At 41.1% G+C, this 14,661-nt stretch overlaps 1 protein-coding gene across 13 annotated transcripts in view; it reads left to right on the top strand.

The window, feature by feature from the left end:
* The window catches only part of PTPRM (protein tyrosine phosphatase, receptor type M), a 742,666-nt gene that overhangs the window by 480,718 nt on the left and 247,287 nt on the right, over positions 1 to 14,661 (top strand). For 8 of the 13 annotated variants that reach the window (XM_021097712.1, XM_021097707.1, XM_021097708.1 and 5 more), the window contains exons 12-14: positions 63 to 336; positions 1,343 to 1,379; positions 8,952 to 9,026. In XM_021097712.1, coding sequence (XP_020953371.1) covers positions 63 to 336; positions 1,343 to 1,379; positions 8,952 to 9,026 — 386 coding nt within the window. The remainder of the gene's footprint in view (positions 1 to 62; positions 337 to 1,342; positions 1,380 to 8,951; positions 9,027 to 14,661) is intronic. The other 5 variants (XM_021097710.1, XM_021097717.1, XM_021097715.1 and 2 more) reach the window with 1 other exon arrangement.

Raw genomic sequence — 14,661 nt, 5'->3', positions numbered from 1 at the left:
GAGGACGAAGTGATCATCTCTGTTATCATAAAATATCACTGATAATGCTCTCTTTTTTCTAGTGTCTACCAAATAGTTGTCGAGGAAGAACGTCCTCGAAGAACTAAAAAGACAACAGAAATCTTAAAATGCTACCCAGTACCCATTCACTTCCAGAACGCTTCAATACTGAATTCCCAGTACTACTTTGCTGCAGAATTCCCAGCCAGCAGCCTCCAAGCTGCTCAGCCTTTTACTATTGGTGATAACAAGACCTACAGTGGATACTGGAACGCCCCTCTCCTGCCCCATAAGAGCTACAGAATCTATTTCCAAGCTGCTAGTAGAGCCAATGGGGTAAGTATTCTAAATGGCTGTTTACTTGGGCCATTCAAGGTTATTGATGCGAACACAGATTCCAGAAGGTAGTCGTAAGAAGGAAAGTCATGCTCTTGTGTGTTTTTCCTTGGAATAAATGTGTTTTATTCTCTCTGTTAAAATTGTTCTCACCTAGAGAAATTTATGGAAAGAAATGAATATGTTCGTATTTGTTCTGGTAGGAAGACTATATTGTCAACATGATGGTTTTTATTTTCAGTTTTTACCTATTACCAAAAGTTGGCTAGTAATTCTGCTTAGCTTACTGTTTTACAGGAAAACAGTACAGCTCCAACACGTACACTCAGCTTGTTTAAAATGTTGTGAGATACACAACATCTGTCTTTTCAGCATATTCTGTCCCATTTTTTTGGTTCCACAAGAGTTTCTGCTTCCTAGAGCTGAGACTAAATTAGTCATCTTTTTTTTTTTTCTAAGAAAAAATAGCTTTAGAAAGATGAGATGAAAATAAAATAAAAACTATCAAGTAGTTTTTAATTCTTTTTTCCCTTTCCTGTTCAGACCATCCCCGAGCTCTGATGAGCTAGAGAAGTCTCTTTAGAAAGAAGGACGAGTTTTTCGGATACCATAATGAGTTCCCTTTTTCACAGCTCGGGTCTGGGTACCATCATTGCCTTGGCCAATGAGAAGGCAGGAAGTTGAAGACACAGTTCTTCTAAATGAGTGTTTGTACAGGGAGCCAGTAAGGGCCTGGAGAAGGAAGCCAGGGGCCACCAGGCAGATGGGTTTTGTGTGTTGCTCCTGGTTCACCATCGGGTCCCAAGGTGCCCACCCCGCCCTCACCAGCACTGGGGCCGGAAAATGTGTAAGAGCGTGATCCAGGGGCTAACTGTGTGATTAATGTCACACTTGGAATAATGAGACCACTCCTTATCTGTATTCAAAGAGAACAGCAGAGATTTTATTTGATTTATATGTAACATGAATAGTGATTTTTTTTCCCCCTCCTCTTTATTTAACACAGGAAACCAAAATAGACTGTGTCCAAGTGGCCACAAAAGGTAGGTTGAAATTATGGGATGCTCCTTTGGTTTATGCCCTTTAAGATTTTAGATTGGTAGTTCAAAACTTCTTAAAATATTCACGTCATTGAAATAAGTGTGTGTGTGCATGTGTGCTGGGATCATGTGTCAGGTAACTTTGTGTTTCACAGGGATTTTTTTCAGATAAGGAGTCGTATTGGTAGGTTTCAAAGCAGTTTTCAATGGTTATCTTTTTTTTTAAATTCTACTAAAATAAAATTAATTTTTATATGATCTCAAATACAGGTTTTAAGCCAAAGCACCATTCCTGGTAAGACTATGTCTTGTGCGTCTTCATAGGCAAAATAGTAAAATACCTCCTGCTGTTTTAATGCAGTTATCTAGTTATAATAGCTCTGTGAAGTGGAGCCTGTGTGGGCTTTGTTCACTGGGGATGTGTATCTCTTTGAACTCAATAACCAGGTGATGTTGGTGTGGACCTACTGTTTCCCGGGCCTGGTCACAATCCTGAGAAAATGTGGTGGAAGATGAGATGTAAACGGGGTTAGGGTGAACCAACATAAGCTCACCACACAGGGCATCCTAAAAAAGAGGGTATGTTTGGGTGTGTGTGTGTGAGAGAGAAAGAGAGAGAGTACGTACAAGCTGTACCCATCTTGTCACTTTGCAGTGTGGTTTTAACCATCACATGTAGAAGCATATGAGAAAATGCTTTGAGAAATGTCCAATGCTGCATTAAAACAAGGCATTATAAATTAGCACTTGTAGTTAAAAACACACTTTCCAACCGCTGGTGTGAACCTGAGTCCAGTGAAGAAGCGCTGTGAGATTTAATCCAGAAAGGATGGCGGGAAGCCACTGGATTTCATCAGGTCATAGGGAGTCACTGGATGTGTTCTGTTGGATGAAAATATCTTGCTGTTATTATCGTTTTACATTCAGATGACATAGTTTGGCTATATCATGGGAGCCCATCAGCATTTTCTAAATTCTATTGAATTCTTATTTCCCGAAGATACATGACCTTTTTATTCAGTTAACCTGACAAGCACCTCTTGGTTTCATGTTATGCACCAAGCCTTGGAGGAGGAACTCGCTTCATTTGTATTTTGTTTGTCATTATGGGTTCCCTGCTCCAAAAATCTATTTGTACTGATTTGAAAACACTTGATTTTTTTATATCATATTGTACTGATTAAGAGCTTTTCTTTATAGGAATAAATTAATTAAAAAATGAAATTACAGATATTGACATGTGTCTAAACTGTAATTTGCCATTAACGATTAATTATTACAGTATTATACGGCCTTCAAATGAGGTATCGACATTCTTAGGCATCCAGATCATCGGCCATGCTGATTGCTGTATTGAATTCTGCTGACCCTTGAGGTCTCAAAAAGGACCCCCAGTTCTGGAGTGCCTAATTTATAATGCCTTGTGTTTCACATCACAGTTGAGAGTTAAAACCACTTTCATGCACATGTTCTCATTGATCTTTTCCACATTACTGTGAGAAAGAAGACATGTATGGCTATTTTTATTTTTAAGATGAAAAAATGCATATTTTGAAGATAAATTGACTTAACAAAGTCACTCTGAGGATAGCCTGGAGTTCAGCAGTGTTTCACTCTATCTCATAGCTTTTCACCCAGCAGAACCCCTGGCCAGTCGTAGTTTTGCATCATTTAACTAGCTGTCCTCTCTTTTATTAGAACCGAGTCACTGCCCAGTTGACTCTGAAAACAACCTGTCATCCTGTTCATTTGCATAGTTAAATAATTATATAAATGACACACTAGTAAATAGGGAAATCTGAGTTTGCTGTTTTCACAATAGATTGAATTAGATGGTGATTTGGATCATTTTCTTCCATCATCAGCTAGATTTAATCAATATTGAAATTTGTTTTTCAATTCACCAAAGGATGATTAGGCAATCAGATGACCTGATTGACTAAATACTCTCCGCTCATATTTTCTGAGTCATTTGCAAACATTTACACAGCAACAAACTCTGTCTAATCAAATAACCTTTTGGGCGGGGAGAGAGAAACAGATTTTAAGATTCATTGCATCACTTTGTCATTGCTTTTTGTTATGCATAACACAGGAGAGCACCTTGGGAGATGGTCCCCTTCCGGGTGAAACTACACTATTTGGCACTGTTTTATCTCATGGAATTTCTGTATGTACAGATTCAGGAACCTTCCTTCACAGCACAGTCTAATGTTTCATCACCTTTATAATCAGAGAATTTTTTTAATTCATAGTAAAAATGATTTTTCAGTGGAGGAAGCCAATCCATCTTGACAACTTAGTCAAAACAGAGAAATAGGCAGGTCTGAAAAGTTACTGGTACTTTATAGTAAGGATGTTTGAAATTTAAGAGTTCAAACATTCTACTTTTTGCCACATGTTGCTGATATTTCTGACAGGATGGTGGCTTAATTGAATTTTCAGACACTAAACCACTTTCCTAGGCATGCATTTTGAATTTACAAGGATTTCAGGATTCTCATGAAGAAAACTGTTGACAAGTATCTTTATAGAAAAAGTATGGAGGTGGATATTTTTTCACAAGGAACTGATTTGTAATTTCAAACAGGGATATGTGTCAAAGATATATTTCATGCTAGTTATAAATTTAATGTTGTGATTATTTTAATCATATTCTAAGGGTATATTTTGACATTAATCATCTCAAATATAGAGCCTCATAAAAATTTAGACCCAGGAAAATACCTTAGGTGTGTTATTACATATCTCCATATCTTGAGGGATTACCTGTAATTTTATGTATCCTCCTTTAATTTATACATCTGGATTCCTCACAGATCTGTGTGGCTGTATTTTGATGATATAGGCAAATTCACCACAGAATATTCTCTCTCTTGAGTTGAAAAGACACCATACGAGGTCAGAATGTACTTGATGTTTGGGCGTTACCCTCCCAATTAGGATTCTTTTTAGTCTTTATGGTGGACTACATAGAATAGCTTTTAGCTGTTTTTATATTCTCCTCATTTTTATTTTTAATCTCATTTTTATAGTTGAATTCTTTTTAAGACCACTTGGTTCAGCTGTGTCTTAGCAATCAGTGTATGCATTTTTTTTAAACTTTTACCTTCCTTATGGCTGCCTTATAGTAACTGGTAGGATTGAAACTCTTTTATGCTGGTTTTAAAATACTTTGTTGATGATCAGTTCTAAACTGACAGGATACACTTAAAAGTAAAAATCTGTCTTGGGAGTTCCTGTTGTGGCTCAGAGGGTTAAGAACCTGACTAGCGTCCATGAAGATTCAGGTTCCATCCCTGGCCTCGCTCAGTGGATTAAAGGATCCAGTGTTGCTGTGAGCTGCAGTGTAGGCCACAGACACAGCTCAGGCCTAGTGTTTCTGTGGCTATAATGTAGGCCAGCAGCTGCAGCTCTTATTTGACCCCTAGCCTAGGAACTTCCATATGCTGCAGGTGCAGCCATTAAAAAAAAAAAAAAAAAGTAAAAATCTATCCTGATAGTAAATTAGATTTCTTTTATTAAATGAAGTTTATTATTGATACAATGATACAATAATTAGTTTAAGCTGTATATTTTGCATTAATCCCCCATAAAAATAATTTTTTCATAACATAATGCCAGCTATGTTTCTCCTTAACAGTATAGCCATTTGGGGCTTTCTTGTTATATATTTATTTTTTTTAATATTTGGTGATACATGTAGATTGAAAGTGAGGGGATGGAAAAAGGTCTTTCATGTAAATGGAAATGATGAGAAAGCAGAGTCGTAAAACTCATATCAGACAAAATAGAATTTAAAACAAGGGCCATAAGAAAGATAAAGGAAGACACTATATAATGATAAAAGGATCAATATGAGAAGAGGATATTACACTCATCAACATATATGCACCCAATATAGGAGCACCCAAATACATAAAGCAAATACTAACAGACATAAAAGGAGAAATTGATGGGAGTACAATAATAATAGGAGACTTTAACACTTCACTCACATCAATGGACAGATCTTCTGGACAGAAAATTAATAAAACAACAGAGAACCTAAATTATACAATAGAACAGTTAGACTTAATTGAGATTTTCAAGACATCACATCCCAAAAAAACCTCGAATATACATTTTTTTCAAGTGCACATGGAACAGTCTCTAGGATTGGCCACATAGTAGGGCACAAAAGAAGCATCAGCAAATTTAAGAGGATAAGAAAAAAACATTTGAATGCCAGGAGTTCCTGTTGTTAAAAAGCAGGTTAAGAACCCAACATAGTGTCCATGAGGATGCGGGTTTTATCCCTGGCCTTGCTCAGTGGGTTAAGGATCCAGCATTGCCACCAGCTGAGATTTAGGTTCTAGATATGGCTCAGATCCAGTGTTGCCATTGTTGTGGTATAGGTCCAGCAGCTGCAGCTCCAATTTGAGCCCTGGCTGGGGAATTTCCATATGCCACAGGTATAGCCATAAAAAGAAAAAAGAAATTGAATGCCTATTATGTTTGGCATAGTGTAATCCATAAAACTTCCAAGTATAGATACATAAATATATCATTTTTTAAATTTTGAGGATTTTGAGTTCAGAAAAGTTCAGGGGGGTTGTTTGTTTTTAGTTGGAGGGGGTGTCATATGTATTAACTTGTTCCTCTCTCCTTGCTATGATTTGGCTAACAGCAGGATAGCTAAAAATCAAGACAAAACCTGAGTGAAAACACATGCTAAATTCTTTCCAAAAGTATTATGGTATTCAGATGTAAACCTTAAAGAAAAAGAAAACAAAACCATTATTCTGATGTTATATTTTAAGATGAATTTTCTATGCAAAAATGCTTCACTCTTTTTAAGTATAGTCTTTTATTTCATTTACATTTGTACTGCAATGTTTATATGCTTTGCTGGAAGACCTTCAGGAAACTTTGAAGGATTTCTATTGTTCTGATACAATTTTTAACTGTATTCAGAAATGTGAGTGTTTCTTTTTTTATTCACTAGGCTCTTTGAGAAGTTTATCTAGACTGTTTTTCTGTTCACTGTTTTGTTCAAAGAAATGCCATTCTTTCTAGGCCACAATGCTACAGAATGAAAGTACACTGATAAAAGAACTGAGAAGAATGTCTGTTGAGATGTAAAGCTAGTTGAGATTCCTTTTAATTACTCATATTCAACACAGGAGAAAACAAATTATATAGTAAGACTACTCATATATGCCAATCTGCTATCATTTAGCTATGGATTTGGAAATAGAAACATAAATATGATATGCATTTGCTGCTCTGCATCTTATACAGAAAATCTCCTTTTTTCCACCTTAAACGGTCTTCATAATGCACATCGTGAGTGCATTAAGGCCCTTGAGAAGTTCCTAAGGAAAAGAAACCTGCTTAATTTTTTCAGCCCTACATTTTCTACATTTATTTGACCAAACTCATTTTTCAAGGAACCCTGGAGCCCTGTAAAACCTAGGTGGTAAATACTAGTTCATCAAATTCTAGAAGATCCCACTGCCTGTAACTGAAATGGGAGTTGATACACTGGATGTGTTTTCTTACCATCCCATGCACATCTTTGTACCAAAACAAGAGCCTGAGTTTATCAGCACCAGATGCTGTCTTCAAAGCATAGGAATTTAGCAAGATTCTTTTAGATAATGCATTTTTAGTGATTTTCTAAGCAAGTTTTTCTATAAAGGGCAGATGTCAAATATCTTAGGCTTCCCCAGCCAGACGGTCTCCATCACAGCCCCTCAGCCCTGCCTTTGCTTGCAAGGGGGGCCATCAGCCATGCATGAACGGTGAACACATGAGCCTGTACCAATAAAACTTTATTGACAAAAGCAGGCAGTGGGCCAGCTGACTTCTATTTTAAGGTGATTTGTAACACAATTTATTTTTTTCCTTGTAACTAAGAATAATAGTCACAGAAGATCACTTTACAAGACAGAACACAGAGATCTGATAGAAGCCCTTCCTGATACTTGCAATATCCAGGTATCAGGAAGTAGTTTTCCATTCGAGTTTTGAGCCTTACACTGTAGCTTATCCTCCTTTTAGCTGTGAATACATGGCTGCCTGATGTAGCTCTTTGCAAGTAACTTTTTGTTTATATCATTTACCTTTTTCCGTATTGGATAGATGCTCTGTTTTGATATAATTTTTCTCAGAGGTAAAGCAGATCAGGTTTTCCTGTAAGAAATGGGAAACCGCACAAGAGTGTTGGTTGAACTTGGTCTGTGACCAAGCAAGTGTTTTGTGCATAAACTTGAAATTGGTATCAACTTTGTCAGGAGTCTTAGAAAGGCCATTTTACTGTTTACATAGGAACGTGAAATTGTCTATGTCATACCAAGAAAATTATCTAATATCTTGAGAGGTCTCCATTCCCTAATGAAACTGTTAGTTTATTCACTCTCACTGAGTAAGACTAGAAAGTTTTCATAAGTAGCATGTGAAAGACAATGATCCCACTTTTAAACCCAGGGCTGCTGTTGGCTGGTTATAAGGAGTAGCACTGTTTGAACAGTACGGAGGGATATTTCAAAATATTATGCAGCAGCAGTTTCGGGTTTAATTGTCTGCAGATGGTAGATGATCTATTTTCCTTACTTGTTGCCACATTTCTAATAGCACCCAGGCTGTTCCATGTAAATTAGTAATCTTTCATGTAAGCCTGTCCTTAATTTTCCAATATTTTTTCTTTGCATCATTTTCCAGCTGTATCATGTTAGAACTGACATTTTAATTTTCTCCTTTTTTTCCACAATATCTGTGTGTCATAAATGTTAACCATTTAAATACAACTGCTGAGCCAGGCAGGAAAACCAAGAAGCTCAGCCTGGTCTGCTTCAAGAATCTTAATCATGTCTTTGGTCACATGTTAACCATGACGACTATAGCAAAGGCACTGATTAGTCTTTATTTTTTTTTTTAAACTGATGTTTTGAGATGCATTTTTCCCCACTCCCCAACAAAATAAAGTTCCTAAGTGGAAATATTCTGCATGAAATTTAGTTCAGAGAAATTTCTCTACATAAAAATGTTTTGTTTTTTTTTTTGTGAGAGGAGATAGTATTCCTCACAAAAGGTGATTTTAGTGAGAAGAGAAAATATTGTGACTTAAGCAGGAGAATTTTAAATAACCTAATACATTTTGAACGCCTCAAGTTTGGATCATCAGAATTAGCAATGATCTGTCTACATGCCACTCAGCAGCAGTTGAAAACACTCTTCAGTCTAGATCCTTATTTAGAACTAATGTTTTTGTTTTTGCTTTTTTTTCCCCCACTTTAGTTGATCTATCCAAAAATCTCAGCCAGAGCTTGCAACCGTGTCATAGTTAGACATCTAACTGCCTGCCGAGAGCCTGTTTAAGGGAAACGAATGCAGAAAATTCAACAGCTCGCTGTGGTTTTTTTCTTTTTCTTTTTCTTTTTCTTTTTTTTTTTTTTCCTTCTCTGTTTGTTGTTGTTGGAAGAGAGTTGAGATGATGTGCTGTGCTGATGGAGACTCTCCTTGCTAGCCTAGCTTCAGTCTGGCTTTTTCTTCCCTCATGCATGCTGACCTGGGAATCTTCCTTTGCCATAGCTGCGATAATCGTGACTCAGCTTACGACACCTCATAATCGCATCGCCCCTGCTGCAGGCGACGACCAGCTGACAGGTCAGACCTTCAAGTATAGATGAGTCATCTTGCCCATTTCCTGCTCATCTTTCTCAGCTTTGTTTCCCCTTGACATCCCCTCCTCCGCTTAAGGCTTGTTGGCAATGTCTCGGACTCTTGGTGCAGACCTGTGCCCGCGTTAAATTAAGTGGTGTGCTTGGCCTCTTCTGTGTGCACCTGTATATCCATGCATTCAACACAGCCCCACTGCATGACTTCATTGTCTGTCTGTCTGTCGGTATGTTCCTTTCTAGCCTAATGTTATACAGAATGAACTTTGCTGGGCTGGCAATGCCATCAAACAGGATTTCAGTCAACACACATAAAGATGTATTCCCAGTTTTCCAAATCAATCTGAAAAGGCTTTGCAACTTGGGGGTGAGAGAGGTTTATTCTCACTTTGTAGGGTCTACTTTGCACACACATTTAGCAATACAGAGTCTCTCGTCTGCCAGTGTCATTAAATGAAACCACCCCAAGCTGTTTGGGGTGACACTGTTCAAACAGCTTTTCGTGTACATACAAGGGGAGCAGAGCTGATTGCATCCCTTATAGATCCTTGTTTCAAAGCACACTGTTTATATAAAGCAGAAGCACATCTGCAAGTCAAATGCACTGAATAATTTAGGGACGTTTTTTAAAAATTGAATGGCTTAGAGCCGTGGAGTTGCACTGTGTGCATCTTTATACCAAGAGAAGTTAGCTTGTTCATGTACTGCCTCTAAAGGTATACGGACCAGTGTGCAGACTCATATAGGCAAGGAACACAGTATGTTACTGAAGATGAAAGGTGAGTGATTAGAGAATGGCCAAGACCAGCTTTTGTCCTGCAGTAGAAGCAAGACATGGCCGAGATTTCCAACACAGGCACATGGGCAGGACTCAAAGTCTGCTTTCAGAGGCACCATCAGGATGGTATTTTGTTGCATGTGTTAGAGGCATGATGCAAGCCAAGAAAGAAATACACAACTGCTTTCTATAGAATTGCCACCCCGCAATTGTTTTGTGACTCTGAAATTAAGGAATATACCCTGCCCTTCAAGGAAAAGAGTAAAGCTTAACTCATAGTAAGAATTCATGAATCTTTAAGTTGTTCTATGAGCTGATTATTTTGGAAAAGAAAGCAGCTGAGGCTTAGGAAAAATATAGACTGCTTTCTAGAAGGTAAAGAAATGGAGGCTAATTTTAATTCTTCCCCCAGTGGAACTCCACACATATTTTCAGTCCTCTGTTTCAGGACCTGAAAGCTATAAACTTATTGTTAACAGTTCTGCTTCCCTTGCTTTCAAGTTTCTTTTCAGCATGTTTCTTTTACTGGTGGACGTTCTGCTGATTGCACCCCGCCCCCTTAACCTGAACTTCTGAAGTGTCCATGCAGTGGCCCAGGTGCTTAGCAGGTGGTCTTTCTTACCTAAATCCTCCGCCCGCCCCCCTCCCCAAACCTCTACATTCAGGCCTGGCCCTTGGCACTCTCTGTCCACCTTGAAGGGAATCTGGGATCTTCAACAGTTCTGACCCCCCGTGAAGTCAGAGCTGGTGCCAGTCTTGACAGCAAACATTAAAAAATGAGTTGGCTCTGCTTTCATAAAATGAGGTCTCACGGGAAATAGAGTCAGGTAGCTTCTTTTGAGGCTTTCCCTCTAATCCAATACCTTCAAACTCAGCACGTTGTTTACTGGGAGTAAAGTAAGTGAAACCTCTGAGTATCATGTTCTCACTAAAACAAGCATGATTGAGCAGACACCTTATAAATCAGCATCCTCCCCAAGACTTTCTGATCCCATTACCTGGTGACTCTGGAGCTAGTCTGCGAAGTGTATGGCTGCCCTTCATTTACAGGCTGCAGGTGATGGCCACCCTTTACTTTGGTTTTTTAGGGATGAAAATGACGGAGTGTTAGGATAAGCCTCACAAACCAGTTAAAAAAAACCACTCTTGTCCATTTTTCAGTATTTACTGCTGCCGTTAATGATGGTCGATCTACTCAGATAAATTCAAACTCAAGTGATACTTCTTTATACTTTCCATTTGCATCAGCCATCCACTTTGATAGCAGCAACCCTGTCTTTTTTGGGTTGATTTATTCATGAGCTGTCCTGCAAGCTTGAGACATCATTCATTCAATCACTGTTTGATGCTTATCAAGCCCCTTCCATGTGCCAGGTCAAGGTGACTAACTCTTATAAGCAGGTTTACTTGGCACGCCCGCCCAGACTCTTGGCAGCAGACGTATTTGCACGAGTGACATCAAAACTTGCAAACGCACGTGCACTAAGGAATGAAGAATGACTGTCATGCTTGTCATTTCCCAGTTCAGAAGAGACTGAACTAATGGGGGAAAGGATGTGCATTTCAAAACGTGGAGAGCAGCGACTCGTGGATGGTGGCATTCAGGAAGGGATGTGAGGCTGCTTGACCAGCTTCTTCAGGGCATCGTCCTCAGGACACAGCTGTTCCCTCATGTCCAAGGGGCTCGGAAGAGCGTGGTTTGGTCCCAGAGGGAGTCTTTGTCAGCACGTCGGCCAAGCTCTCTTGAAACGACCCCCACAGAATGTCTGCATCTCCTTAATTAATGTGGCTCTTTCAGCAAACGGAGACTCTGTGATGTCCCATGTGACACACGAAAGTCACTGGACTAGGTATCCACCAAGGACAGTCTCACTGTGTCCTGGATGCTGGGCCAGAGGCCCCCTCCCCCACCCCCACCCCCAGAGGGTTCACTAACTCCCCAGGACAAGCAGCTGTGGGAGAGAAACATCCTGAGACCTTTCCGTTGAGAAAAGGAAACTAGGGTGGCTGAGACTCACTGAGGTCTGATGCTCCGTCAAGCCAGGGACACAGATTTGATCCAGGCCATGCCTGGAGCCCCGGCTCTCTTTGGACGTCACCCTTGCCCTCAGGCCTTCCTCCCCTCCTGGCCCCGCCAGGCCCCTTCTCTCCCACCAGACCTGCATCTTGGTTCTCACTGACACCCAGGCCCTGTTCCCGTCCTTCCAGATGTTGCCAGAGAAACATCAGAAACAGGCAGATTTGTTGTAAAGATTTATGCCTTGGCCCCACTACTTCAGGGAGTGTCTCTGCCTGGGCAGTGGTGGCAGCTGCCCTCAGACCCACCAGCTACTCCAGGAATGTGTTCTGCCTGAGAAGGTCTCCCCATCTCTCAGATGATCCAGCGACCCTCCTGAATTGGGGGTATTTTCTCTGTTTGACGTTTCAATCTGTCTAGAAATTACCACTGAGATGACTGAAAGTGTTCCGTGGAGAGGGGTCCAGCTTTTTTACAGAGACAACCAGTCAGGCTGCTCCCATTATTAAGTAAACAAGTATCTTCTCACAGAATTGAAAGGCCAGGCCGTTCTCATGTGCAGATGCCGCGAAGATCTTTGTCTCCGCCTACAGTGTTGTCATCATCTTTTGATGTTATTGGCTTTCATGATATTTCAAGATGGGACTAGAGTTCTCTCCTCTTTCTCTGTCAGTAATCCCTCAGAAGTAACCGCCCCCTGCCTCCTCCCCACCACCTACTTACCAGTCCTTGGAACAGCCTAGAAGCCCTAAAAGGAACTGCTTCTCTCACCTCTTGAACCCCCTCCTCCTTCTGCCGGGTTCCACGCCAGTGGCCCTGACCTTCCTGTTGTCCTTCAGACATATAGCCACGCCCCCACCTTCAAGCTCTTTCTCCAGGCGTTCTTGTCGTGGCTCAGTGGTTAACGAATCCGACTAGAAACCGTGAGGTTGAGGGTTCAATCCCTGGCTTTGCTCAGTGGGTTAAGTTGCCGTGAGCTGTGGTGTAGGTTGCAGACGTGGCTTGGATCTGGCATCGCTGTGGCTGTAGCATAGGCTGGCTGCTATAGCTCTGATTAGACCCCTAGCCTGGGAACCTCCAGATGCCGCGGGAGCGGCCCAAGAAATGTCAAAAAGACAAAAAGAAAAAAAAAAAATTTCTCCAGAGTCCCCCTTGCTTGGCAATATTCCCCACCCCCAGATCCCCACCTGGCTGACCCCTCACCCTGCAGCCTTTGCTCAGATGCCACCTTCTCAAGGAGGTCTGCTGGGACACGCAGCCGCTGTGATTCCCCTCCCCCTCCCACCCACGCAGTCTGTCCTTTTCCTGTTTCATAGCCTTACTACCTTCTGTGCTTCTTTGCTCTGTTTGCCCCTGTCTTTCTCCCCCTACCCCCAAAACAGAATTCCCCCAAGGGCAGGAATCTTTGTCTGCCAGGTTCTGATAAATCCTGAGCATGGAAAAGGTGCACTGCCCACAAGGCAGTCGAGTTCCCCAAAAACGCCACTGAAATTCTTATTCAATTGTATTAAAATTGGGCATCATCCTGACTCCTGGAAATAGCATAAATATCTCCATTGATTCAGATTTGTCATAAGACTTTTAATACACACGCGGAGGGTTTTTTTAAATACCACTTCTCTTAAGGCCACTTTTGTCTGACTTCCCCCGCCAAAGTGTATTCCAGGTTCAGCCACATCTCACCACCCTGGCCAAGACCACTGCACAGGTATGCGACTGGTCCCCAACCTACTCCCACAGCTCCCTGTTCACTCATCTACCACGTCGCAGCCAGAATGGCTAATGAAATTGAAGTCTGGGCCCATCACTCCTCTTTTTAAAGCCCCCAAAGAACTTCCTACCCCACTTAGAATAAATCCCACACTTGTCATCAAAGCCCAGGGGCCAGGCACCATCCAGCTGCCTCGAAGGGTCCTCATCTCACATCCCTCTCCTCCCAGTGCTGATCTGTCTGTTCCTCCAAAAGGCCGCTCTGATCGTGCACCGCTCTCCCCCCTCCCCAGCCTTCCCATCACCAGCTCCTTCTCAGCACAAATGTTGTTCCCTGGGGAGGCCTCCCTAGACCGGGGTCCATCACTCTGCGTCTCTTAGAAGTTCCTGGCGACTCTGTGTCTCCCTCCTAGAACATGCTGGGGCTGGGGCTTTGTCTGTCTGTCTGGTTTTACCAGCAGGTGTTCAAAATGATTTACCGAGTGCACAGTTGATGATTTTCCTTGTTAAATTTAGTCCTGGGTATTTTATTACTTTCCTATTAAGGTAAATTTTGAACACAGTTTGAATGAGGGCAAGAATAGTCTGCCATTGGTTTATGTTGCCTGCTTTTGACTGATTTTATGTTAATTCAGTTATACTGTATCTCTTCTTTATATATATTTCTAATTTAGTCAACCTTTCTATTGCAAAGAAAACAGACCTGTGGGTTTTCAACCCGTTTATGAAAGCACATTTTAATCAGCCATTTCTTTGAGCAAGAGCCATAGAAAGGTTTCATTTTAATGAAATTGTTTCGAAGGGCGCCGCACTGCCTCACAGCCACCTTCTCTGTTTTATTCCCACTCCCAGATTGCATCTATCCCCTTCTCTGCCTCCACTTGCCAGACCCAGCTGGCAGGTTCTCCTTCTACTCTATGAGCTGTAAGCTGGGACGGGGCTTAAGGCAGAGAAGCAGTGTTGGTCCTTCTAATCTCTTGTCTGTAAGATGAAGACATCACTGAAAGCAGGTCTTAGCCTCACGCTTAGCTCCAAGCACAGGATACAGTGTGCAGATGCTAGGATTGTTCACTGCCCTTAGGCTCAGTCAGTGGTAGGAATAGCATGTGCAAAGGCCCC

The sequence above is a fragment of the Sus scrofa genome, chromosome 6, assembly GCF_000003025.6.
Source record: "Sus scrofa isolate TJ Tabasco breed Duroc chromosome 6, Sscrofa11.1, whole genome shotgun sequence".
Classification (NCBI taxonomy): domain Eukaryota; kingdom Metazoa; phylum Chordata; class Mammalia; order Artiodactyla; family Suidae; genus Sus; species Sus scrofa.
Note: the sequence above shows the minus strand (reverse complement) of the source record. Positions and strands in the feature narration are given on the sequence as shown.